Source organism: Aegilops tauschii, chromosome 5 (genome assembly GCF_002575655.3).
Source record: "Aegilops tauschii subsp. strangulata cultivar AL8/78 chromosome 5, Aet v6.0, whole genome shotgun sequence".
Taxonomy (NCBI): domain Eukaryota; kingdom Viridiplantae; phylum Streptophyta; class Magnoliopsida; order Poales; family Poaceae; genus Aegilops; species Aegilops tauschii.
This window is the reverse complement of record NC_053039.3, coordinates 409,630,840-409,657,983: the sequence shown is the minus strand read 5'-3', so window position 1 is coordinate 409,657,983 and position 27,144 is coordinate 409,630,840. Positions and strand designations below refer to the sequence as shown.

Here is a 27,144-nt window from a genome sequence, read left to right as displayed (position 1 = left end):
CCTTCGGGGACACCTGTAGAGCACCTTTATAATCACCCAGTTACGTTGTGACGTTTGGTAGCACACAAAGTGTTCCTCCGGTAAACGGGAGTTGCATAATCTCATAGTCATAGGAACATGTATAAGTCATGAAGAAAGCAATAGCAGAACACTAAACGATCGTGTGCTAAGCTAACGGAATGGGTCAAGTCAATCACATCATTCTCCTAATGATGTGATCCCATTAATCAAATGACAACTCATGTCTATGGCTAGGAAACATAGCCATCTTTGATCAACGAGCTAGTCAAGTAGAGGCATACTAGTGGCACTCTGTTTGTCTATGTATTCACACGTGTATCATATTTCCGGTTAATACAATTCTAGCATGAATAATAAACATTTATCATGATATAAGGAAATAAATAATAACTTTATTATTGCCTCTAGGGCATATTTCCTTCAGGAGGGACGGGTCAGAGTTCCAGACGATGAGTTGCTAGAGAAGGTCGGCTACAATGAGGAAGAGGTAGGGTGAGACAGGGTCTCCCTGCCTCAACCCATTTTTGCATTGAATCCAGTTGCCTGGGATCTCGTTCAAAAGTACTGCCGTTTTGCCTGTGGAGAAGATTTTGTATTCAACTGCGGAAGAGAAGTGAGAGCCACGAACTTCTAGGATTTTGTTGAGGGCAGGCCATGCTACTGAGTCGAAGGCTTTTTTGAAGTCTAACTTGAAGACCATCGTTGGTTTTTTTCGCGTGTGACAAGAGCTAATAAGATCTGCTGCAAACACAAAGTTTTCGGTGATGTTTCTTCCAGAGATGAAGCCAGTCTGGTTGCCATGATCCAGCAGAGGGATGAGCGGTTTTAGACGAGAAGTGATCACTTTGGCGACAGCTTTGATCGGGCAGTTTTGTAGTGAGATGGGCCTAAAGGCGTCCGGCGTGGTTGGCGCCTCCTTTTTTGGGAGGAGGACGATGTGGGCATGATTTAGGCGTTCAGTGTCTGCTAAGCCTTGATGGAATAAGGAGAAGAAGGATAGGATTGGATTTTTGACTAGAGGCCAGAAGGATCTGTAGAAAGAGGGTCCGAACCCGTCTGGTCCAGGGCTGGCTTGGGGATTCGTTGTGAAGAAGGCGAGTTTGATTTCCTCTTCGAAGAAGGTCTCATCTAAGGTGTGTAACCTGGCCACCGGCTGTGGGTAAATAGAATTTAGATCAAAGGCCCAGGATGTTGGAACGGTGGTGCCAATTAGCGACACGAGGAAGTCACGTAGGATTTCAGCCTTTTGTTGGTGAGCAGAGTATTCAGAGCCATCTCGAGAGTGGGTGAAGATTTTGTTTTTGCGTAGGCGTTGAGAGGCAGACATGTGGAAGAACTTAGTGTTCTCACCACCGTTTATGGCACGTGAAACCTTTGCACGCCAGCGCGAATATGACATTTTTTCCTGGATGGTGCATTTGAGTATGGATACGATGATTTTGCGCGTGAGAGACTCTGAGGGGGATAGAGGTCTGTTTTCCTCCATGAGATCTAGGGCAGAGATGGCAGCGTGGCAGCATGCTTCGCGAAGGGGTGTGGGAATGCGCGAGCGCGCCCATTTTTTGAGGCGGGAACGTGATTTTTTGAGCGCGGCGACGAGAGAAGCGGCAGCGTTGGAGGGTGGTGAGGGCAGAGAGGCCCAAATTTGGTTGATGATGTCGCCGCAGGGCCGTGAAGTGACCCAGCCCGGTTCAAATTTGAAAAAGTTGGAACGTGGGATGGTGGTGGTGACATGGATGAGGAGTGGGACGTGATCGGACGTGAAGCGTGTGCGAGAGGACAAGGAGGTGTTAGGGAAGGCATCTGCCCAAGCTAGGTTAAAGAAAACCCGATCTAGGCGTTCTAAAGTGGGAGTAGCTCGATTATTCGACCAGGTGAACCTGCGATCAAGAAGGGGCGGTTCGACGAGGGCTAGATCACCCAAGGTTTGGTTAAAGGCAGTGGCTTCAGCGTGGTGGAACGCAAGGTTGTTTTTCTCAGACGGGAAGCGGATGAGGTTAAAGTGCCCAGCAATAATCCAGGGGGTGTCATCGGGTTGCGAGATGGATGAGAGCTCGCTTAAGAAAGCTTGCTTGATTGATCGTGATGATGGAGTGTAGATGTTTGTGATAGCAATGGATTGGGCGCATGCAGCTGTGCGTAGGAGTAGGGTAGAAGAGAAGGTTAGGTGTGAGTAAGAGACGACTTGCAAGAAGGTGGAGTTGAGGGCAGAGATAGTGCCACTAGCGGATCCGACGGCTGGCAGGGAGAAGGCTTGATCCAGCGTGCGTGGCAGAAAAGATTTTAGTTTAGGTGCAGGGAGGATGCCGAGTTTTGATTCTTGCAAGAGGGTTGCGTGTGGTTTAGTCGTCATTAGTTCGGAGAGGACGTCAGTGCATTTATCAGCATCGCCAAGGCCACGTACATTCCAGGAGCAAATTAAGAAGGTGTCATTACTCGTAAGGTTTGTTAATGCACCAGATAACAAGGGCGGGGTACAACAAGCGTACAGTTACAAAAGTTACGTGCGGGGTCCGAAGTGGCAGTGGTACAGGCAACATCATTTTCAGCAACCAAAAGTACAAGTAAACGGCAGCAACAATCGGTGAAGCTAACGGTGGCTGAGACGGGCAGGAACGCGCCACCGGGCCAAGGTCGCATAAGGTGCAGTTCATGGAGCCTCATCGCCACCAGAGGCAGAGGCCTCGGATCCAAGGATGGCGTCCACCTGGCCGTCGTCGGCGCCGCAGAGCAGCGCAATGGCAGCGAGGTCTTCGGCGGATGCAGGAGGGGCGTCGGACTGATGGAGACGGGCTTCCTGGATAGCACGGTCAATGGCCGTGCCAACATCCGAGGCGGAGAGGCGTGCCGCCTTGGCCTTGATGGCCCTGGCGAGCATGGGGGAGTACTTGGCCTCCTTGCCAGCCAGCCGCGCGCTCCGCCGAAGCTTGTCCTTGGAGACGGACTGGTCGCGTGTAGTTTTGCGGCGCTCCCAGCGAATGGTACACTCGTGAGTGTCCAGATCCTGCAGGGGGAGAGCTGCATCCATGGCAGTCTCAGTCAGTGACAAAGAAGCATGGGGCAAAAGATTGTGTTGATTGAGCAGGGGAGGGGTAGGGGGATTACCAGCATCACATGAAGACTCGCCAGCCGAGAACGTGAAGGTGGTGGGGCCAGCAGAAGCACCTGCAGGTGGGATAACCGCGGCGAATGCGGACGAGCTGGATGGCATCAGCGGGCCCACAAGCAGCGGGGCGGCAGTCGGCCCAGCGCAAGGGCTGGGAGGCGCGACAGAGCCCACCTGAGGCGTCGGGCGGGTGACAGGTGGGGTAGGTTCAGCAAGGGGGGGTGCATGCACCACGTCCGGCGAATCGGAGGAAACGCCATGCAGGAGCGGGGCGTGCATGTCCTCCGAGGCAGCAGAGCTGTCGTCAGAAATGATGAGAGGTTGTCGCATGGTACCAGGGGGAGGGAAAGGTGAGGCTAGAGCTGATCCCCCTGATACAGAGCCAGGTGAAACGACGGTTGCACGGGGGGCGACCGGCCTAGAGCCGCCGTAGGTAGGATCGGTCCGCCACCCCGCACGAACCACATAGACGACGGGGGCGAGGTGAGCAGGGGAGAGAGGACGTGGTGAGGCGCGCTGTGAGAGTGGTGCGGAATCTCCGTCAGAAGAGCCACTCCCAAAGGGGGTGGCTCCATCACCGTGGTGCCAACGAGAAAGCTCGACAACTTTGGCGATTTTGATCTCGTTGATGGGTGGAAGCTGGATGATGATACCAGGGGGAGCTGGTTTGCCAGATTGGAGGAGCACAAGTGCGCGGACAGAGGTGTAGTCGATGCCATGGAGACAAAAGTCATCGACGTCACATACATCCCCCAGGAAGGCTAGGGCGAAGCGTATGCCGTCCTAGTGCCATAGTTCGTGAGGAAATTCAGAGACCTCGACCTCAGCGAGGTCAGTGAAGATAGCGATAGAACGGTCGACGTGCTCGACCGGCTCAATGGTGACTACGTTGCCCTCGAACTCAATAGGACTATGGCTGATCACATCATTACGTGTGGCGGGTGTGTGGAAACTGAGGCAGGCGATCCCCCGCCATGAGCCGCCCATGATGAAGGAGGGGTTGCCGCAAGTGTGTTGAATGGCTCGGCGGATGAGAGGGGTGGGGTTGGGGTCAGGGTTCTGGAGGTGTGCGAAGGCAAAGCGGCGAGGGCAGTGGACTAGGCAAGGTGGGGCAGCGACTAAGGGCATGTACCCGAAGGGCGGCAGCATACCAGCCTCATGGAACGGCCGTGGCGGCTCGTCCTCGGTGTCGGTGTCGGAAACGTGAGAAGGGATCCTAGTGAATTGGGAGGCGAGGAAGACATCGGAGAGACGCGCTTGCAGTTCATGGGTGTCGAACGGAGACGTGTGCGAATGCAGGTTGCCTGGTGAGGGTGATGTGGGTGTGGGTGGAGGTGCGAGGCGGCGAGGGAGGAAGGGGAGCCCCGTTGGCATTGACCGGAGTGCCGTTGAGGATGAAGGGCGATGGGACGCAGAGCGCGGTGAAAGGCTCCGAGAGGATGACGGGGACGTCTCCGATCATGAGCGTGCGCGAGGCACGGGCTGCCGTCGAGGAAGAGCCGGCGGAGTCCATGTTGCGTGTGCAAAACGCGGGGTTAGGATGAGATGAGAAAGAGTCGGGAAGAGGTGGGAAGAAGGGCCAGATTCGTCTATACCTGCAGTCCCGGCTGCGGTGGCCGCACCGCCAGTAGCGAGCACAGCGGACGGGGTCGCGGCAAGTCTCTACGCAATGGTCAAGGGCGAGGCACCGGAAGTAGCGACGCTTTTTGTGTTTGGGAGAAGGAGAGCAAGAGTGTGGACGAGTGGGGAGGAGGCGCCGAGGGGTTAAATAGGTGAGGCGAGGATGAGGATGGCTGCGGTCGAGAAGGGAGGAGAGGAGAGCATCTTTGTAGGAGGGCGTTGTGTTGCTGTTGGAGCGCGTGGGTGACAAGGCCACCGTCAGGGCGGCTGGGTCCATTGCGTGTGTCAGAGAGCGAGGGGGCGACGAGCTGGGACGTGGTGACCGAGCGGCCGGCGTAGGCTGTAGAGAGGGATTAGGTGTGATGATGAAGCCTAGATGCTGATCAGAGGCGTCGTGGATGAGCTGCATCGACGGGCCGGCGCGTGCTCTCTCCACCTCGTCGGTTCCCAAGGCAAGATTCTCTGTTACTGTGGTTGATGGGGCTGCGCGTGGGGGGACAGAGGGCGGCGCAACGGGGTCCGGATTAGACGCGGGGCGGGCAAACGGGCCGTCCAAAAATGGCATAGACGGAGAGACCGAGTGGGGTTCCTGGGGACGCGCGACAACTCCGGCACAGCGTACGGATCTTTTGCAAGATTTGGTGTGTCAGAGAGCGCCGTACGGTCATCATTATGCATGGGGCGGGTCCCAGGCGCATGCGGGGCAAGGCGGACGTGCGGCGAGCGTGCGATCGCAGGGGGCTGCTGTGGCGCGTGGGCTTGTGCAAGCTGGTGAGTGAAAGGGCCAAGAATGGATTCCGATCGAGGGGGCAGAGTAGGGTATGCGAACTTTGTGTAATCATGAAGGAAACGACTGCAGTGGGCAACGGCCGGTTCGAGCTGGTCAAATAAGAAGAGACGAAACCCTTCAAAATCAAGGGACCCATGCTTGAGAATTTGAATTTTCGTTGAGTGAGAGAAGATGCCAGATTTGTAAATATGCTCATGAACTTTGACTGCTAGGAAATCCTGTTTGACCGAAAAACAGTGGTTTAGGGCTGACTCAACTAACAGTTCATTAGGACTAACAGAGAACGGCAAGAAAGTAACCTAGAACAGGTGTGTATGTTGGGTGTAGTGCACGTGTGGTGTAAGCTGGAAGAAGCAATTAACATTAAGCATACGATAAAAAAGCTAATACCAGGCCGTTGTCGACGCTCCTTGGGTAGATCAAGAGTTGTGGACGCAGGTGGCAGCAGTGCAGAATCGGCCGGCGGCGGCGAGGAAGAAGCGGTTCCAGCAGACGATGGCAGTGGCAAGCGAGGAGGCAAGCAGCAGGTGGCACCCCGAGGCAGAGGCCATGGGAAGCGGATCAACATGCCCAGCTTCCTGAAGTCGCCCATGGAAGCGATGAGCGAGGCAACATCAGGCGACGCAACAGTGAAGGAGAAACATGAGTCTCCATCATCTGTGACGTTGAAGAGGTGGTGGATGCCGCCAAAGAGGCAGGCAAGGGTGAGGCTCATCAAGGAGGCATCTAGGTCAAAAGGAACTGGATGACACGCGCATACATGCGGCATCCATGCAGCTGTGTGTTTGTGAGAATGGAGACCAGCGAGCTGCATTGTGCCCATGCGACCCTTTAGAAGTGGTCACCCAGGTCGTCTGGGATTTGGAGAAGCTGAGCAAGAGTCATGCATGTTGCCGTACAGCGAGGAGGGGGCGGGAGCGGTGGCAAGGTCCTAGCGAAGGAGAAGGAGTAGTTGCGAAAGCGGAGTGGGTCTTGGGCAAGGATGATCTCTGCTACGCGTGCAGAAGCAACGTGGAAGCGGAAGATCAGGGGGGAGCATTGCGCGACGAAGAAATGGGCAGCAGATCCACCCAGAACGGCCTGGAGCAGAGCAGCCACGACTGTGGCGTTGAGGTGGCGGTTGGAGTAGCTGAAGGTGATGTAGAGCGGCGAGGCGAGGTGGAGTGCCGGGGTGGTGATGTCGAGGCGGAGGTAGTAGCAGCAGTCGTCTTCAAACTCGACACCCATGGCATTGCCACAGCCCAGGAAGCATCGGAGCGCGACCTGCCCGGCCTTGACATAGGGCAGATCAAAAAACGACGAAGGTGGAGGAGCGACAGTTGGGAGCAGCTCGTCGAGGGGGTTGGTGGAGAGGGCTAGACCCAGCGCATGGGTGGCCGGAGGGTGTTTGGTGGCGGGAGCGGGCTGGGTGGCGGCATCCGGCGGGGAGGCCGGCGAGGATGGTGGAGCGGGAGCGGGAGCGGGAGAAGCCATCAAATTAATATAACTTGTAAATGGGGCCTAATATAACTTGTATGGCCATGAGCTGAACAGTGCATCAAACTAACCTTTTTTGGCAGGGGTATTTTTTTATAAATATTGGTAGATGCATATATTAGATTGAGCTTAGAATTGAAGCTTTAGTGTGATGTTTAGACTGTGATGTTATAAACATTGACTGGTTTATACATGTGCAATCTTTTTTATTTGCTATATGCGGCATGGCTCTTTTGTGCATTACGTCCTTTCAATGCTCATCATGTCCTTTATTTTGATTTCCGGAACAGGTCGCTGTATTGTTTGCGAGAATAACTCAAGTAGGATTGTGCATCCTACTTGTGAGTATTTCATGGACAACACCAACTGTAACTTTCCGGTATATGACCATAGCAGTGCTGATCATGGTGGGATGCTGGATTTTGATTTCATCTATTTCGATAGTCAAAGGGATAAGGATGCCGAGTTTGCGAAGATCACATCAGGACAGTCTTTGCCCTTCTGAGGAGGCTAGAGCCGGTTTAGATTCTCTCACAATCGTTGTTGCTTCCTTGTCTTGTGAGTATGTTGTGTAAATGCATGGACTGTGCGTTGGCCATATGTTAGTAAAGCCTATGATCGGATAGAATGGTTTTCACGAAAGAAATTATTGATGAAGATGGGCTTTGAGTCCCGTTAGGTGAAAATGATCATGTCATGTGTTATTAGCATGGAATATTGTATTAGGTTTAACTCGCAAGAAACAGACAAGATCAAGCCGAATCGTGGTTTGCAACAAAAAACTGCAAGGTGCTTAAGAGGGATTCTTGAACAATATTGTGCAGTAATAAGGACAAGCAGTAAATGTTGAGAAATCATGCGCTGTATATTTTTTAGCCTATGCACTGATGTAAACACAAGGGCTCAAGCCTATTTGATACTAATGAACATTACGACGGAATCACTCACAAACAGATATCTTGGGTTCTCGATCCATGTTGGCATGGAGAAGAGTGGGAGTCTGATATAGTGGCGAAGAGAAGGTTGGAAGGAGAAAATCATATCTCTCAATGGTCAAGAAGGGCTTCTCAAAGCGGTGGCATGAGCCATCTGATACGTCTCCAACGTATCTATAATTTTTGATTGTTTCATGCTATTATATTATCTGTTTTGGATGTTTAATGGGCTTTATTATACACTTTTATATTATTTTTGGGACTAACCTATTAACCGAAGGCCCAGTGCAAATTGCTGTTTTTTTGCCTATTTTAGTGTTTCACAGAAAAGGAATATCAAACGGAATCCAAACGGAATGAAACCTTCGGGAGAGTGATTTTCGGAACAAACGTGATCCAGGGGACTTGGAGTGGACGTCAAGAAAGAAGTGAGGAGGCCACGAGGCAGGGAGGCGCACCTGCCCCCTGGGCGCGCCCCCCACCCTCGTGGGCACCTCGCAGCTCCACCGACCTACTTCTTCCTCCTATATATACCCATGTACCCCAAAAACATCCAGGAGCACCACGAAACCCTATTTCCACCACCGCAACCTTCTGTACCCGTGAGATCCCATCTTGGGGCCTTTTCCGGCGCTCCGCCGGAGGGGGAATCGATCACGGAGGGCTTCTACATCAACACCATAGCCTCTCCGATGATGTGTGAGTAGTTTACCACAGACCTTCGGGTCCATAGTTATTAGCTAGATGGCTTCTTCTCTCTCTTTGGATCTCAATACAAAGTTCTCCTCGATTCTCTTGGAGATCTATTCGATGTAATTCTTTTTGCGGTGTGTTTGTCGAGATCCGATGAATTGTGGGTTTATGATCAAGATTATCTACGAACAATATTTGAATCTCCTCTGAATTCTTTTATGTATGATTTGTTATCTTTGCAAGTCTCTTCAAATTATCAGTTTGGTTTGGCCTACTAGATTGATCTTTATTGCAATGGGAGAAGTGCTTAGCTTTGGGTTCAATCTTGCGTTGCTCGATCCCAGTGACAGAAAGGGAAACGACACGTATTGTATTGCCATCGAGGATAAAAAGATGGGATTTATATCATATTGCTTGAGTTTATCCCTCTACATCATGCCATCTTGCCTAATGCGTTACTCTGTTCTTATGAACTTAATACTCTAGATGCATGCTAGATAGCGGTCGATGTGTGGAGTAATAGTAGTAGATGCAGAATCGTTTCGGTCTACTTGTCGCAGACGTGATGCCTATATACATGATCATGCCTAGATATTCTCATAATTATGCACTTTTCTATCAATTGCTCGACAGTAATTTGTTCACCCACCGTAATACTTATGCTATCTTGAGGGAAGCCACTAGTGAAACCTATGGCCCCCGGGTCTATTCTCTATCATATAAGTTTCCAATCTATTTTACTTTGCAATCTTTACTTTTCAATCTATATCATAAAAATACCAAAAATATTTATCTTATTATCTTTATCAGATCTCACTTTTGCAAGTGGCCGTGAAGGGATTGACAACCCCTTTATCGCGTTGGTTGCAAGGTTGTTATTTGTTTGTGTAGGTACAATGTGACTTGTGTGTATCCTCCTACTGGATTGATACCTTGGTTCTCAAAAACTGAGGGAAATACTTATGCTACTTTGCTGCATCACCCTTTCCTCTTCAAGGGAAAAACCAACGCAAGCTCAAGAGGTAGCACCATCCCATCGGATGGGTTGCTAATAAGCGTTCGCCGATCCAATGCGCCTCCCCAATGTCATCCTCTTTGCCCACTCCCACAACACATGCAGGGAGAGTGACTGAGAAAGAGATTGCAACATAAGGACCCATGCTCCCCCCTCCCACACATCTCTCGCTTGACAAACCCTCCCCCTATCCCGTTCCGCTTGCAATGCCGATGCCCCCGCCGGATCTTGGCATCCGCCGTCGCTGGCTTGTAGCACCTCGCAACATCACTGTCGCCGCTTGCTAGATTGACCTGGGCCGATCACAACATCTGTCATTGTCGCTTGCTACATCAGTGTCGCATCGATGCTTGCCCTCCCAGCGGTGCCATTGTTGCAGCACCAAACAGTCCCCTTTGTAGCAGCACAAGACCCCCTCGCCACACCTGTGGTCCCGCTTTGTAGAAACACCACCATCCCACCGTGCCTCACAACACTGCCCGCCACTGCAGCTCTTGTGGTCACCATTCGCAACACCACTGCTCGCCATGCCTAGTCCGTTTGCCATGGTTCGCAACACCGCCTCACCGTGGTCGTAGCACCGCCCATCGCGGCTTGCAACATTAGTTGTCACCGTTAGTAGGACCAATACTCGCACCCCCCCCCCCCCCCCGCGCGCGCCCCTGCTCCATTTGCAGTACCGCTCGCAACACTAGCGGTCACCATTTTGTAACACCACTGGATCGCCGTCGTAGCACCGATGCTCGCAGTCGCCAGCCTCGTGGCGGTGCATTGCCTGCCACAACCGCCCTATGCCCCCCATAGCAGTTGCGACCATCCGTCGCAGCACCGCTCGCGGGCGCCGGCAATATAGTAGCGTACCGAATGGCAACTTGACCCGGGCAGTATAGCAGCGTACCGCATGGCAACTTGACCCGAGCAGTATAGCAGCGTACCGCATGGCAACGTTTTCCTATGCAGAAATAGATGACTCGTGACAAAAAATGCATCAAAAGGATGACCAAGGCGGTGCTGCTGACTCTGAAAAAACTTGGAAAAAGTCTATTTTAAACCTTGAACTTGTAGAGGTTCGGCGAATCAAACCCTCAAGTCCAAATCTGTGTCGTTTGCACCCTAAACTATGCAATCCCGGTCTAAATCAAACCCTGGAGTCGTTTGCCAAACAGGGATTGCAAAGGATGGCCGGGATTGGTGGCGGAACCTATTTGCCGCCAGCAGCAGTGACTATGCCCGCGCGTGGGCCGGCCCATTTCGCGGCCGCGCTGCCCGTTCACTGCTTTATTTTTCCGTTCATTCCTTTTGTTGACCTTTTGTTTTATTTTATCGGTTTTTTTTCTGGTTCTTTCATGTTCTTCCTGCCTTTTTCTTTCGGTTTATCTTTTTTTCTTTTTTTCTTTTTCTTTTTCTTCCATTAATACATTATAAGGAAATGTTTCATTGTGTGTTTTTCCATTAATAATACTTTAATACGATGAACAATCCGTGTTTCTTCTGTTTATTTTTACTTTCTTCTTTTTTTTGTGTATTTTCAAATTGTTCAGCGTATATCACAGTAATGTTCATTGTGTATTTTCAAATTGTTCAGCATATATCACAGTAATGTTCATTGTGTATTTACAAATTTTTTAGCGTATATGACACAAATATTCAATGTGTATTTAAGAAATGTTCATTGTATACTACAAAAATGTTCAATGTATATTAAAAAAATGTTCAATGGTCGAAATTATTCATTTTTTTATTAAAACGCAGACGCACACCCTGCTCCCTGCTGGGCCGGCCTGCTTTAGTTTTTTTTGTTAAAAAAAAGTAAGCCGCAGGGTTGGCTCGAACCCGAGACTTTGTGTTGTCGATAGACAGAATTTAAAAAAATGTTCCTTATTTTTAAAATTTGTTCAGAATGCTTTTTTTAGATTTTGACAACTTTTTAAAGAAATCTTTGTGATTTCAAAAATTGGTTCTGTTTAAAAAAATCACAAAAGTAAAAAAAATTCGTGTGTTCTAATTTTGTTCTGGAGTTTAAAAAAATATTCCTATATTTCATAAAATTCTAAAAATGTCCGTGTTTTCAATAAAAATCAGGAGTTTAAAAATGTTCCCATTTCAAAATTGTTTACGAATTTTAAAGAATCTTCGTTTTCCTAATTTTGTTCGGGTGTTTTAAAAAATGTGCATGTTCCAAAAATGCAGGTTTTGCAACATGGGTCTTGTTGCAGGAACATGGGCGGGTTGGGGGCGGCGCCGCGTTGGGCGCAGCTCTATCGGGGCCGGTGGCAAGGTTGTTTGTTTCTGCAACAACGCGCTTGTTGTGGGAATTAATGAGGGGGCATGCGGGCCGCGGGCACTACATCGGACGACTAACAGCACGGGGATCCAACAGCCATCGATGCGGCGGATATTTTAAAATCATCGGCCGGCGGACGCGTAGCAGCGCCCCTTTCTTTAGGCCTATATTGCTTTGTGTTGCTAATTGAACAGATTCAGTCGGTAGCTGAACTGGTAGTCGCGCTCCGCTGACGGTCGCCAGTTTTCATGGGCCGGCCTGGTCGGATTTAGCGTTACAAGCTCGCGCTCCGCACGATCGCCAGTTTTCATGGGCCGGCCCGGTCGGAGTTCCGCCTGTGCGTGTGACAGAAGGAATAAAGCCAACTTTTTTTCAGCAAAAAAAAAAATGGGCTGGACCACCAAACAAATCCCGGTAGACTTTTGTCAGGGTTTAATCTAGACCGGGATTGCATAGTTCAGGATGCAAACGACAGGGATTTCGACTTGAGGTTTGATTCGCCAAACCTTTACGAGTTCAAGGTTTAAAATGGACTCTTTCCGAAAAACTTTGTACATGACGATGATGCACGGCCGGATGGAACTCAACTGGGATAGAGACCGCCACGACTCGTACCGTGTAGAAAGCACACCTCGATTTCGATTTCCTATCGTGCGCTTCGATCTATTTTTTGTCGTCCGTCGTTTGTATATAGAAAAAAAACATCTAAAATTAACTGCGTTTTGAGGGAGTCGAACCCTGCCCGCGTACATTGAGTACTCAATATTGAATCAGCCCACCTAGGTAACCCGCTGTGTAACAAAACAAAGGAAGTCTACCTTTTATATAGCAAACAAGTTTTGTAAAAAAAAAAACATGTCCGCCCAACTCCACAGTTTCCTGCATCTCCTGCGCTGCCCCGTCGTCATTCCCCTTTCCTCCTCCGTCAAATCCGAGGGCGAAGAAACCGTCGATGCCTCGATCCTGACTGAAAAAAGTGAAGAAACAATCCGTCTTTTAATATTAGGTAAAGATAAAGATAAAGATTTATTTTTGCGCCGAGCTCTCCGGTGGCCCTGCTGCGTTACTACTTCTGTTTCATTCCAATTGTTCCAGATTTATGTCTGCAGCAGAAAACTGTCTGTCACGAGTCTTGTTAAAGAGCAGAAAATTTGTCTGTTCCAGATTCAGTGTAACATATTATGCCCTTAAGCAAACTCTTGCCTTTGGGATGTCGCTTTTTTCAAATTCGAGAGATTTCTGATTCTCATGTTCAACAGCCTTGGAACAGATAACTTGTCTGTTCCAAGTTCAGTGTAACATATCTGACAAGTTATAGCAGAAGTGCCACAAAGACAGCCACAAACTTTCTCCAGATTAAAACCTATACTGCTTGCACTCAGATGCAAAAGGTTGCAAATGAACTTCAGCACTTCAATGCACATTAAGTATATATTTTTTAAGACGAGAGATTGTTGATTATCCCTCCGTTCCAAATTAAATAATCGAAGTTCTAGGATTTCCATAACTCAAGACCAAGTCTATATAAAAATCCACAAAGATCTACGATATCAAATATGCATAATATATGAAAATTCAGAGGTAGTAGAACTTAGTAAAGCTTTGTCCTGGTAACAGCAGTTGTCAGAGGTAGTAAATCTTCTTATCTTAGTGATCAAAAGTTGAGACCAATTGATCAAGTATACTACACCAAAACTGTTGGATTCTATGACATGGGCTTTCTGGTAGTTATGTTAGATGGTATTATAGCATGCTATTATGCAACAATACATCTTCCATGCATCTTGATTTACACAAGTGCATATCAACCGCTATTGTTCACTCATAACACTAGGGGAAAAAAAACTTGTCTATCCAATGCTCAGTTTACTCAAATGCCACTATGCTTCTATTGGCTCCCCCTCCCTTCACACTAACGAAGGAAGGCATTTTATTTTACAATTCTAATCTTTAACTCTTCTTCCAACCTTGTGGATGCAGGACATTTGGTGTCATATTCATTCCCTAATGACGCTACGAGATGCTGCCCGTGCTGCCTGCGTATCTCATGCCTTTCAAAATTCTTGGAAATGCTATCCCAACCTCATATTTAATACTCGAACAGTAGTGTTGCGGGATGGCATGGATTTCGCCTGCAGAGTTGATCACATTTTGAAAAAACACTCAGGCATTGGCGTGAAGACATTCGAGCTTAATTTCCCCTTTTTCTACAAGTCCGATGCCTATAAATATCTCCACAGGTGGCTTGAGATAGTGGTTAAACCTGGCATTGAGAAACTTACCCTTGCGATTCCTGAGATAGAGGAAGTCAACTTCCCATGCCAAGTTCTATCTGATGCGAATGTAAGCTCGATGTGGTATCTGAACCTTGCTTACTGTGCCTTCCGTCCTACAGTCAGACTTGGTTGCTTGAGAAGCCTGACAGTGCTGTTTCTTGATTGTGTGCGAATTACGGGGGACGAGTTAGGGTACATTGTTTCCAGCTGTGTTGCTTTGGAGCATTTGGAACTCAGGGAATGCTCCGAGATAACTTACTTGAAGATACCTTCCCAGCTGCAGCGGCTCAGTTCCGTGCATGTGTTAGAATGCCACAAACTGCGAACGATAAAGATCGAAGCTCCAAATATTTGTAGGTTTCACTTTACAACATTTCACCATGTACAGTTCTCACTTGGAGAATCATTGCAACTGAAGAACCTAGAGATGCTCTGTTGCCGCCTCCTCTATTATGCACTTGAAGAGCTACCATCCATTGCGCCGAATCTTGAAACTTTTAGCATATTTTCATTCCATGAGGTATATTCTAAAACTCTTTGTGATCTTTTTCTCGGAAGGGAACCTTCTGTGTTTTTAGTAGCATTATTATTATGCATACAACAATAGTGGTACCCTGGAATATTAATTAACATGTGGCATATTTCTGCAGGTGGTAAATACAACAATGGCATTGGCGCCTAGCAAGTTCCTTCACCTGAAGTACCTGAGTATTAGTATTCGTGGAGACTATGATTATTTTTCTCTGATTTCTTTTCTTGATGCCGCTCCCTCCTTGGAGACGTTCACACTGAATGTAGGTCACGGTTCATCCTGCAAATATTCTTGAATGCACTTATCCGACAAATATAACACGCCTCAGTAGTTGAACCATTTATTCAAGTTACCTAAACTATTTTCTTTATTTTCAGGTACTGATACAGCAAAAATGCATTGATGAATTGCTTTCTAAAGATCCGACGCATCTAAGGAAGTTGCCAGGATACCGGCTTGACAAGCTCAAGACAGTGAAGATCTCGCGGTTCTGCTCTTCAAAGAGCTTGGTTGAGCTGACGTGCCATATTCTTGAAAACTCAGCATCACTGGAGCGTCTTGCACTGGACACCACTGGTGGTGGTCTCCGGTGTTCTGACCGCAGGTCCCGTAAATGCTCCTTCTTGCATAGATCCATGGATGCCCATACAGCGGTCTTGGTAATCGGAAAATACATCGTGGGAAAAGTTCGCCCTAGAGTTAAGCTAGATGTTGTGGAGCCTTGCATCTGGTGCCATACCCTTGACCCATAGGCGCATAGCATAGTTGTCAATGTGCAAACGGGTACTACATCTAGAAGTTTTGGGAGGATTGAATGTTGTCCTTTTTATGTTTTTGGTGAAACTCGTGAGGGGACATATTAGCTTGACTTCTCGTTACTTCTTTGCTTTGTGTTGAGGGACGTTGCTTCCACGTCCGTATACAGGGTTGTAGAATAATCCCGAATCCTGCGTTTGATTTTTCATTTAGCATGTCGTTCTAAAATCCCGCATGTCAGTGAATTCCAGACGCGGCACTTGCAGTGAAAATGAATGGAATCGTTGCCCTTTGGCTGAACTCCGTGAAGTGAACACAGAGGATGCAGCACAGGTTCGGTTATTGTTGCCGTTCCTGGGGGATCCAACTTCATTCTTCAGCTCTTCCTGCAGCTAACAAAAATAAAAAATCTTCTTCACTGTGGCACTCTGAACTTGCTCCTTGACACGAAGCTGTAGCTCATCTTGCATGGGAGTCGTAGTGTCATTGGAACAGATAGTCCTGGTATTCTGTTTAGAACTCCTGCTGTCACGTCACAAAGACAGTTAAATGACAAAGTTTATATGGTCGAGTTGGTCTAAGGCGCCAGATTAGGGTTCTGGTCCGAAGGGGTGGTTAAAATCCCACTGGTAACAATGTTCTTTGCTCTTTTTGAACACTATAGTTTTGTCTTTAGTTAAAAAATAAAATTACTCAAGAAGAATTTACAGAAGAAATGTTAACATCTACCAAGAGAGTATCACTAAAACTATCATGAAATGGGTTTTCATAATGTATTTATTGGGCATTGTATATGTTGTTGATTTTCCTATACACTTGGTCATACTTGGGCCTTGTACAATGTTGGGTGTCTGTCCGCCGGTGCTACAAGGAGAGATTTGCTGCGTCTCCAAAATTTCTTTGATCCACAATGCAAGCTTCGTGCGGGTGCTTAGGGCCGGTTCTTTTGGGTTTTATGGCCTGCTATGGAAATAAGCTACCCCCTCCCCAACTTATTTTGGGATTTATGGCCGGCTATGGAAATAAGTGCCCTTAGCTTGGGGAGGGGGCAGCGTATTTCCACAGCCGGCAATAAGGGCATCTCTAATGGTGAGCGCTTATGTAGGTGCTTAAAATCAGCATGCGCAAGCCTCTCAGTCGCTAGAAGATATATTTCGTACGTCTTTTTCAAGAGTCCGACTCCTTCCTAAGCATCGATGCCATGAAACGTACCAAGAATACCATAAAAACTGCCAAAACGGCTATGATTTAATCCCTAGGGCCCCACGCTTAGCACCTGTGTTGTAAATGCCCTAAACCTCAAAAACAAAAAACTGCCCCTTAGGCCGGCGCCGAAAGCACAAAGAAAGCAGTTATTTCGAGGGCGGGCGCCGGGGTTTCCAGACGAGTCAAGTTTCCACATGATTGAGTCAGGGCTATCCAGGTTGAGCGCGGGTACGTAGTGCCCTGGTGGATCGCCAGAGGACGAGGAATTCATCCAGGAGATCATTGCAATTTCTGCCCCGCAGGTCATTCACCCAGGTGTCGTCTCAAAGAGCTTCCTGAACTGATATGTTCTTTGGTCTTGAACGCTTGTACAACCTTGGAAACAGCGTGGCCAGATGTTTAGGCCCCATTTGGTTCGGCTGTGGATTTCTAAAAGCAGCTGTGAAAAATCTGTTGTGGAAAAACATCTGCGAAAAATCTGATGTGAAAAAGATGTAGGTCATTTGGCAAACCAGCTGATACAACTTTTTCAGATTTTAGCCCGCAGCGGAATCAAATTTTGGAAAGCACGTCCTGGGCTGCTTCCGCTTTTGGTTCAGATTTTAGCAGCGAATTTCTGAAATCGAATTCTGCTGGATTCACCCTTTGGTTCAGATTCTGCTGCGCGGCAGCGGAATCCGTCGATAAAAGCTGAACCAAACAAGGCCTTAGAGTCAAACCAGCAGCTGCCAGAATGAAGCGTTTTTTTAAGGGAAAGTAGTGGCTAAACCCAGGCTCCGTGCACCGATGCTGCACCCCCTTATCCACACCATCAAACTGTAGTGAGATTCGCGCCCTGACTAGCCACTTTGGACAGGATGCCAGGTGATTAGGTGCTAGTATATGCATGCGCACTGTTGATGTCTCCTCTGCAGTCTACCTAGGAATCATGCGCACTGTTACTAGGGGCCACTCTTACATGCGTGAGGAGAGAGAGCTTGTGAGAGAGAGCGTGAGGGGAGAAAAACTATGATGCTCATGCATGTCAGAGAAATTCGATGAGAGAGAATTGGAGTGTGATGAGGGAAAAGAGATGGGTTGCTGCATGCACTGCTGTTGACAAATGGGAAATAAACACACTACTACTGAGACTGCTCACAGTGTGGAGTAATATAGAGTAGTAACTTGCCGATGTTACTAGTCTATGTTACTACCTCCATAATGGGTAGTAACATATGAGTGGTATTATGAAAGAGTTCATTTATTAGGCTATAGACTCATTATGCCTTGAAATGTGTGATGTTACAGTAACTAACTAAGTTACCACAAACCCCTCTCCTCATTAATTAGCTGCCACATAAGCAATCTTGTATTGAAATGTGTGATGTTACTAGTAGTTACTCCCATTGTGACTAGTTAGCAACAGTACATGTGCACAGTTTGGGCGCCGTATCCTATATGATTGAGCTGATTTTTTTTTATCAAAGTGGGAGAGAAACCGTGTGACAAAGAGAATTTTTTTAGCTGGTCAAGAAAAAAGCATGCAAGTGAAAAAATAACTGTGAGAGAGATAGAGCTTTGCTTGTGCTGTTGTGCATGTGCATGCAGAATATTTTATGAGAGGGTGAGAGATAGGACGTGACTGAGAGAGAAATGTTCAGCAGAGATTACTGTTCATGCTGATTTAATATGTGGCGAATCTACTGTTCCTGGTACGGGACAACAGTACAGATGGATGGGTGAGATAATGGGTGTAGCGTGGGTGCACCTATCCTGGGTATAGAAAGACCACACTCTTTTTTTAACACAGTATAGACGCAGGTGCTCATACATACATGCATACACTCACCCCTATGAACGCACACACGCATACCCTATTTCTGTGAGCATCTTCGAGACTGAGCCGGCATATCATCTTGAGATTTACGAACTCATCATAGGCTCGATGAGAACGTCTCCTCCCACTGAAAACGCATCGCCGGAAATCCTAAAAAAATTAAAAAATAATGCGAGCACCAGGACTTAAACCCTGGTGGCCTGGACATACCACTGTCCCTCTAACCATCCAATCACAGGTTGGTTCACAGAATAAAGCTGTTGTGGCGTCTCCGGTCGTGATCTTAATGGCCGACTCGAACAAAGCTCGGTAAGTGGCATCGCAAGGGAGCGCCGAGTCCACCCATGCATGGCCGATCAGGGTTTCTCCACGCCACCCGTGAGTCCACGACTCCTTCTAGAAAGAAAAAAAAGACAACTCCACGACTCATATCGTGTAGGACATCTCGAAGGCGGCGCGCGAAGGACTCAGACATAGATTCGATTTCTTGCGTGGAGTGCGATCTCGCGCGACGGGGAGAACCGAAGAAGAACAAAAGGAAGAAGAGCACAGCTCGACGCCTGCTTGCCAGTGGATCTCATGCATCCGGAGCGGCGAACTGGTGCGTTTTTAGATTTCATATATAAACAGGGGCAAATATTTCACTTTTTGAGGGATCTCCACTCCAAGTCGCATATATAGTTTTTAGCCCCAAATTATTGCACTTGTTCCTAGAAAAAAAGATGTGTGATCTGATATGAAATTTAGGGCGAACGCTAGGGCGGAACAACACCGATATTTCCTTTGCTCACCATAACTGTTTTCTGTTGCAGATGGTTCGAGTTCTTCGTCATTGGCTATAAGAAGAAAAGGATCACCTTGCGAACGAGACGATGATTCTCGCGATAGCAAAAGAAGGGGATGTTCAGGGACAGAGCTTCCAGAGGTACTGCATCCACGAATTTGAATGGTAGACCTATATTTATGCTGCACAAATTGATTGAAAACCTGTGCTAGCTACATGAGATTTAGTTTATTTTTCTGCGCTGCAAATCTCCTGGAGTCCTCCTGCTGCATTAGTAGTTTTGTTTTGTTCCAATCTCTATTATTAAAGGAGAATCCAACGTCGCGATGGTTCGACCTCCGGTAATACCCCGCGCCAAAATAGATCGAAGGAAACAACCCACGTTCGATGACAGAAAAAAAAAATAACTCCACGATCTCCACCTCCTCCCCGACTTTCCCCTTCCCCAGACATGACCCATCTGCAAATCTTCTCCCGCACCCACCCTGCGCCTCCCTGTCCAAAGGACGCCACCACTCTCCGGCGATCCCCCGACACCTCCTCTTGTGTGGGAGTAACTCCCTCTACGCCCGTCTATTATGTGCCGACTCGCCCATGGACCTTTTGGGCATGGTCGGGACCGGCACCGCACCACGACGGTGGAGGCAGCGACTAAGGTCTAGGAGGAGAGGCACAGGAGCTGCAGCGGTGGAGGCTGTCACGGAGGTCGAGGAGGAGGAGAAGGGCTCGACGGAGTGTGCCCTTGCCAGAATGCCCACGTTGATGGGCGCCACAGCTCTCGCTGGTGGGGTCAATTTCGCCGCGCCTCATCGCCCTCAAATCCCCAAAGATTTCGATCACGTGTCTATCCCCAAAGAAATCGTTGCAGTCGGCCTCCTCCTTCATCGCTCGCATCGGCCAATCCGACATCTCCTTATATCCTCTCACCCACGGTCTCTCACTTTCTCGGCGCCGACCCCTGCTCCGTCTCCGCCCGCCATCCCCTTGACGCGAGTCGTCTTCCGCTGCAAATAGATAAGTCGGCAAGCTCACTGAGGCCCATGGCCCGGCTACACTTGCCGGAGCCATCATCAGGGACCAAGCAAGCCAACTCGCATGACGTGCTTACAACATCTCGTCGATGGCTGCGGTGAGGGTGCGTGCCACTCAGACAAGGACAAGGTAGGGCCAACAACCTGGACTTCAGGACGCATTGTCAGGGGTGCGTTGATCTTGATCCTCTCATTTGTTTTTGTGATTCTCCTGCAGGTACGTGTAGCGCCTGTTGCTCTTGCATTCCAGAAATTTTGATAAATTGTGTGGTTCTTATATTCTTACAGTAGCACACCGTGTGATCCTCTACCTCTTAAATGTTTACTGGGATCTTCCTTGCCTTGTCTTTCACACAACCATGATTGATTGGGCGTTTTGACTATGGATTGGGCAATTTCAGTGGAGGAATGATTTTCAGATCAAGTGGAAAATAAACTGATTCTTCATCTTTTTTTTTGTTCGACACAAATATATGCCATGGGTCTGATAGCAGATTGAAGAGCCGCTTAATGAAAGAATATATTTGTACCAAATGTATTTGTACCCATAGTACTAATGCTGTGTGTTCTTCTGCCATCAGGTGATTGAAGATGGTTGTGACCAATTTCAGAGGAGCAAAGCCATTGCACATTGTTGGTAGGAATTGGGATTGGAAGATATTCGATTGAGCAACTCCTTTATTCTTTGATTATAGGTATACTCCTATCTTTGTGGAAAGTACAAGAAGAATTAACAATTGTTAATGATAATTGTTCTCTAGGTGTTTTGGTGAGATAATAGAAACAAGCTTCCTGAAGGAGGAGATAGGCAATACCACTAATTCTCATATCGCTATATGCTCTCATGTTGTAGATTACAAGGAGCCGTACGACCTACAGAAAGTGATGCATTATGAGATGGGGCAAATTAAATGAAAAATTGTGTTGCCATGCCAAATGTGTGCAGCGCGCCACCATGTGGATCTCCTCGGCGTCGATTCAACAGCACGGACCTAGCAGCAGTGTGGCGGTGGGCAACAATAACCTTTGGCCTTAGCGGTGAGTCACGGCAGCAGACTGGTTCAGGACGGAATTAGTGGTACTGCATTTCTATTTTTCTGCAGCTGTTCCTGGATCTATTTGTTCTCCCTCTTAACTGTGAATAACATGCCAAATTCGCCTTTAGTAATAGAGATGTAGATACCTTGGTGTACAAGGACCCATTGTACTCCTTTTTTGCAGCCTCATAATCTGTCCATATACATGTTGTAGACCGTACAGACTAGCACGGTGTTACTGAGAGCACAGTTCTATGATACCTTTGGGTCACCACACCGGACCAAAAGTATGGTGTTGTTTTTTTATTGTCGATGTGTCATAGAAGTGAGATGTTTTGTTGCTTATGAGTATCTCTGTGTTTTGTTAAATTTTGCCTGACAATGATGACATGTGTTCAATTTATGATTTAATCTTTAAGCAAGAGGCGAAAATTGATCTTAGATTCAGCATTATGAACCTGACTATTTATACCTGTCTGATCATTCATCCTCGTGTATAACCACATTTTGTTCTACATCAGATAATCCCTATGGGTTTGAGTAATATTTATCCTATTTTAGGTATCAAAATTTCCTTCACTGTTGGTGCTGCTCTGTAGTAATTTGGCTAAAGGGTCCAAAATTGGCATGTAGGAATCAGGCTGCCTCTCTAACATGTTTAAAACTTTTTGTTAATAAGCCTGTTTATAACTTTGTCTTGAAATCTCGTAGCATGGTCGATATACTTATTTTACATTCTAAACTTTTTCCAAAACCCTTCACCCTCACTGAGGCATTGGTTGATGTGAAGCATGAGGCAAATTTGATTGCACATTTGTTCAAATTACTTACTGTGGGTTGCAGGGATATAGCGATTGTCACAAGTCCTTGATTACCTATATTTATGTTTTGCCCTTCATGTGTGCCCTTTCTCGTAGTGAACAACGAGAGCTCTGCAACAATTCTTTGCAGCTGGAAGAAATGCCACATAAGAAAGAAGGTATTGCGAGCCATATCCACATATGAAGACCGACAGAGAAGTAGTGAAGGAAGATGAAAACCATTTTTTCCTCAAAAAAAAAGAATATGGAGACCATCATCAAACTTTACCTATTTGTGTTTCGGGTGGGACTTACATGCGGAGAAACAGACATGAGGGTCAAGAATGGAGCGAAGTGGGAGAAATACATTGGAGTTTGTGAACGAATTTTAGATTTTTGATAGAAGGACCAATTGCCTCAATACTTGGTCATGAAACTATATGATTTTGTAAATAAATGATGTGGCATCCAATATGCACTCAAATTATTTTTCACATATCTTTGTGGTTCAAATTCCATTTGGTAGGCAAGCATGTACTGATGGAACTATCTCCAGTTTCTATGTATCATCAACAGATTTCGGTAAGAGTTCGAGCATCTTTTGTTTGAATCTTCCATAACCAGTATGTTTTGATACGCTTGCTTTGACAAGACAATGTCAATAAGTTCAACTTAAGAAAATCACACGAACCATTTATTTGAATAGCCTGGTAGTCCGAAATCCAGATAGTTGAGAAACATGCACCTACATATGAGCGTTACCAATCCATAAAAACAATGAATGACAAGCATAGTAAGATCTAGCTTATCATGTCATAGTGAAAATGTATGGATTGAAGTAGAGTGATGACACCAAAGCTAGAGCAAGGAGTGGACCGAGATTAAAGAGGGGCAAACGAAAGTTTGTCTTGTTGGTTAGTTGTTGGGACAAATACTGAAGGAAATATGCCCTAGAGGCAATAATAAAGTTATTATTTATTTCCTTATTTCATGATAAATGTTTATTATTCATGCTAGAATTGTATTAACCGGAAACATAATACTTGTGTGAATACATAGACAAACAGAGTGTCACTAGTATGCCTCTACTTGACTAGCTCGTTGATCAAAGATGGTTATGTTTCCTAGCCATAGACATGAGTTGTCATTTGATTAATGGGATCACATCATTAGGAGAATGATGTGATTGACTTGACCCATTCCGTTAGCTTAGCACACAATCGTTTAGTATGTTGCTAATGCTTTCTTCATGACTTATACATGTTCCTATAACTATGAGATTATGCAACTTCCGTTTACCGGAGGAACACTTTGTGTGCTACCAAACATCACAACGTAACTGGGTGATTATAAAGGTGCTCTACAGGTGTCTCCGAAGGTACTTGTTGGGTTGGCGTATTTCGAGATTAGGATTTGTCACTCGGATTGTCGGAGAGGTATCTCTAGGCCCACTTGGTAATGCACATCACTTAAAGCCTTGCAAGCATTGCAACTAATGAGTTAGTTGCGGGATGATGTATTACGGAACGAGTAAAGAGACTTGCCAGTAACGAGATTGAACTAGGTATTGAGATACCGACGATCGAATCTCGGGCAAGTAACATACCGATGACAAAGGGAACAACGTATGTTGTTATGCGGTTTGACCGATAAAGATCTTCGTAGAATATGTGGGAGCCAATATGAGCATCCAGGTTCCGCTATTGGTTATTGACCGGAGACGTGTCTCGGTCATGTCTATATAGTTCTCGAACCCGTAGGGTCCGCACGCTTAAAGTTAGATGACGGTTATATTATGAGTTTATGTGTTTTGATGTACCGAAGGAGTTCGGAGTCCCGGATGAGATCAGGGACATGACGAGGAGTCTCGAAATGGTTGAGACGTAAAAATCGATATATTGGACGACTATATTCGGACATCGGAAAGGTTCCGAGTAATTCGGGTATTTTTCGGAGTGTCGGAGAGTTACGGGAGTTCGTATTGGGCCTTAATGGGCCATACGGGAAAGGAGAGAAAGGCCCCAAAGGGTGGCCGCACCCCTCCCCATGGACTAGTCCGAATTGGACTAGGGAGGGGGGGGGGGGCGCCCCCTTCCTTCCTTCTCCTTCTCCCTTCCCTTCTCCTACTCCAACAAGGAAAGGAAGAGTCCTACTGGGAGTAGGACTCCCCCCCTTGGCGCGCCCTCCTCCTAGGCCGGCCGCCTCCCCACTTGCTCCTTTATATAAGGGGGCAGGGGGACACCCCAAAGACACAACAATTGATCTCTTAGCCGTGTGCGGTGCCCCCCTCCACCATAATCCACCTCGATATTATCGTAGCAGTGCTTAGGCGAAGCCCTGCGTCGGTAGAACATCATCATCGTCACCACGCCGTCGTGCTGACGGAACTCTCCCTCAAAGCTCGGCTAGATCGGAGTTTGAGGGACGTCATCGAGCTGAAGGTGTGCTGAACTCGGAGGTGCCGTACGTTCGGTACTTGGATCGGTCGGATCGTGAAGACGTATGACTACATCAACCGCGTTGTGCTAACGCTTCCGCTTTCGGTCTACGAGGGTACGTGGACAACACTCTCCCCTCTCGTTGCTATGCATCACCATGATCTTGCATGTGCGTAGAATTTTTTTGAAATTACTACGTTCCCCAACAGTGGCATCCGAGCCTGGTTTTATGCGTAGATGTCATATGCACGAGTAGAACACAAGTGAGTTGTGGGCGATATAAGTCATACTGCTTACCAGCATGTCATACTTTGGTTCGGCGGTATTGTTGGATGAAGCGGCCCGGACCGACATTACGCGTACGCTTACGCGAGACTGGTTCTACCGACGTGCTTTGCACACAGGTGGCTGGCGGGTGTCAGTTTCTCCAACTTTAGTTGAACCGAGTATGGCTACGCCCGGTCCTTGCGAAGGTTAAAACAACACCAACTTGACAAACTATCGTTGTGGTTTTGATGCGTAGGTAAGAACGGTTCTTGCTAAGCCCGTAACAGCCACGTAAAATTTGCAACAACAAAGTAGAGGACGTCTAACTTGTTTTTGCAGGGCATGTTGTGATGTGATATGATCAAGACATGATGCTAAATTTTATTTTATGAGATGATCATGTTTTGTAACCGAGTTATCGGCAACTGGCAGGAGCCATATGGTTGTCGCTTTATTGTATGCAATGCAATCGCCCTGTAATGCTTTACTTTATCACTAAGCAGTAGCGATAGTCATAGAAGCATAAGATTGGCGAGATGACAACGATGCTATGATGGAGATCAAGGTGTCGCGCCGGTGATGATGGTGATCATGACGGTGCTTCAGAGATGGAGATCACAAGCACAAGATGATGATGGCCATATCATATCACTTATATTGATTGCATGTGATGTTTATCTTTTATGCATCTTATTCCGCTTAGATCGACGGTAGCATTATAAGATGATCTCTCACTAAATTATCAAGGTATAAGTGTTCTCCCTGAGTATGCACCGTTGCGAAAGTTCTTCGTGCTGAGACACCATGTGATGATCGGGTGTGATAGGTTCTACGTTCAAATACAACGGGTGCAAAACAGTTGCACACGCGGAATACTCAGGTTAAACTTGACGAGCCTAGCATATAACATATATGGCCTCGGAACACTGAGACCGAAAGGTCGAGCGTGAATCATATAGTAGATATGATCAACATAGTGATGTTCACCATTGAAACTACTCCATCTCATGTGATGATCGGACATGGTTTAGTTGATTTGGATCATGTGATCACTTAGATGATTAGAGGGATGTCTATCTAAGTGGGAGTTCTTAAGTAATATGATTAATTGAACTTTAATTTATCATGAACTTAGTCCTGGTAGTATTAGCATATATATGTTGTAGATCAATAGCTCGCGTTTAGCTCCCCTGTTTTATTTTTTGATATGTTCCTAGAGAAAACTATGTTGAAAATGTTAGAAATATGCCCTAGAGGCAATAATAAATTGGTTATTATTATATTTCCTTGTTCATGATAATCGTTTATTATCCATGCTAGAATTGCATTGATAGGAAACTCAGATACATGTGTGGATACATAGACAACACCATGTCCCTAGTAAGCCTAACTGTTGGAAATATCCCCTAGAGGCAATAATAAATAGGTTATTATTATATTTCCTTGTTCAGGATAATCGTTTATTATCCATGCTAGAATTGTATTGATAGGAAACTCAGATACATGTGTGGATACATAGACAACACCATGTCCCTAGTAAGCCTCTAGTTGACTAGCTCGTTGATCAATAGATGGTTACGGTTTCCTGACCATGGACATTGGATGTCGTTGATAACGGGATCACATCATTAGGAGAATGATGTGATGGACAAGACCCAATCCTAAGCCTAGCACAAGATCGTGTAGTTCGTTTGCTCAGAGCTTTTCTAATGTCAAGTATCATTTCCTTAGACCATGAGATTGTGCAACTCCCGGATACCGTAGGAATGCTTTGGGTGTGCCAAACGTCACAACGTAACTGGGTGGCTATAAAGGTGCACTACGGGTATCTCCGAAAGTGTCTGTTGGGTTGGCACGAATCGAGACTGGGATTTGTCACTCCGTGTAAACGGAGAGGTATCTCTGGGCCCACTCGGTAGGACATCATCATAATGTGCACAATGTGACCAAGGAGTTGATCACGGGATGATGTGAGTTACGGAATGAGTAAAGAGACTTGCCGGTAACGAGATTGAACAAGGTATAGGGATACCGACGATCGAATCTCGGGCAAGTAACATACCGTTAGACAAAGGGAATTGCATACGGGATTGATTGAATCCCCGACATCGTGGTTCATCCGATGAGATCATCGTGGAACATGTGGGAGCCAACATGGGTATCCAGATCCCGCTGTTGGTTATTGACCGGAGAACGTCTCGGTCATGTCTGCATGGTTCCCGAACCCGTAGGGTCTACACGCTTAAGGTTCGATGACGCTA

General features: G+C 47.0%; 1 protein-coding gene and 1 pseudogene across 1 annotated transcript; one reads left to right on the top strand and one right to left on the bottom strand.

Moving 5' to 3' along the window:
- Positions 1-5,804: 5,804 nt before the first annotated feature.
- On the bottom strand, positions 5,805-7,010 carry LOC120964856 (uncharacterized; annotated as a pseudogene).
- Positions 7,011-14,858: 7,848 nt separating this feature from the next.
- On the top strand, positions 14,859-16,076 carry LOC120964855 (uncharacterized). The gene is made up of 2 exons (XM_073500516.1): positions 14,859-15,008; positions 15,130-16,076. Exons 1-2 carry the CDS (start codon positions 14,882-14,884, stop codon positions 15,498-15,500), a joined length of 498 nt encoding a protein of 165 aa, XP_073356617.1. The 5' UTR covers positions 14,859-14,881; the 3' UTR covers positions 15,501-16,076.
- Positions 16,077-27,144: the final 11,068 nt, after the last annotated feature.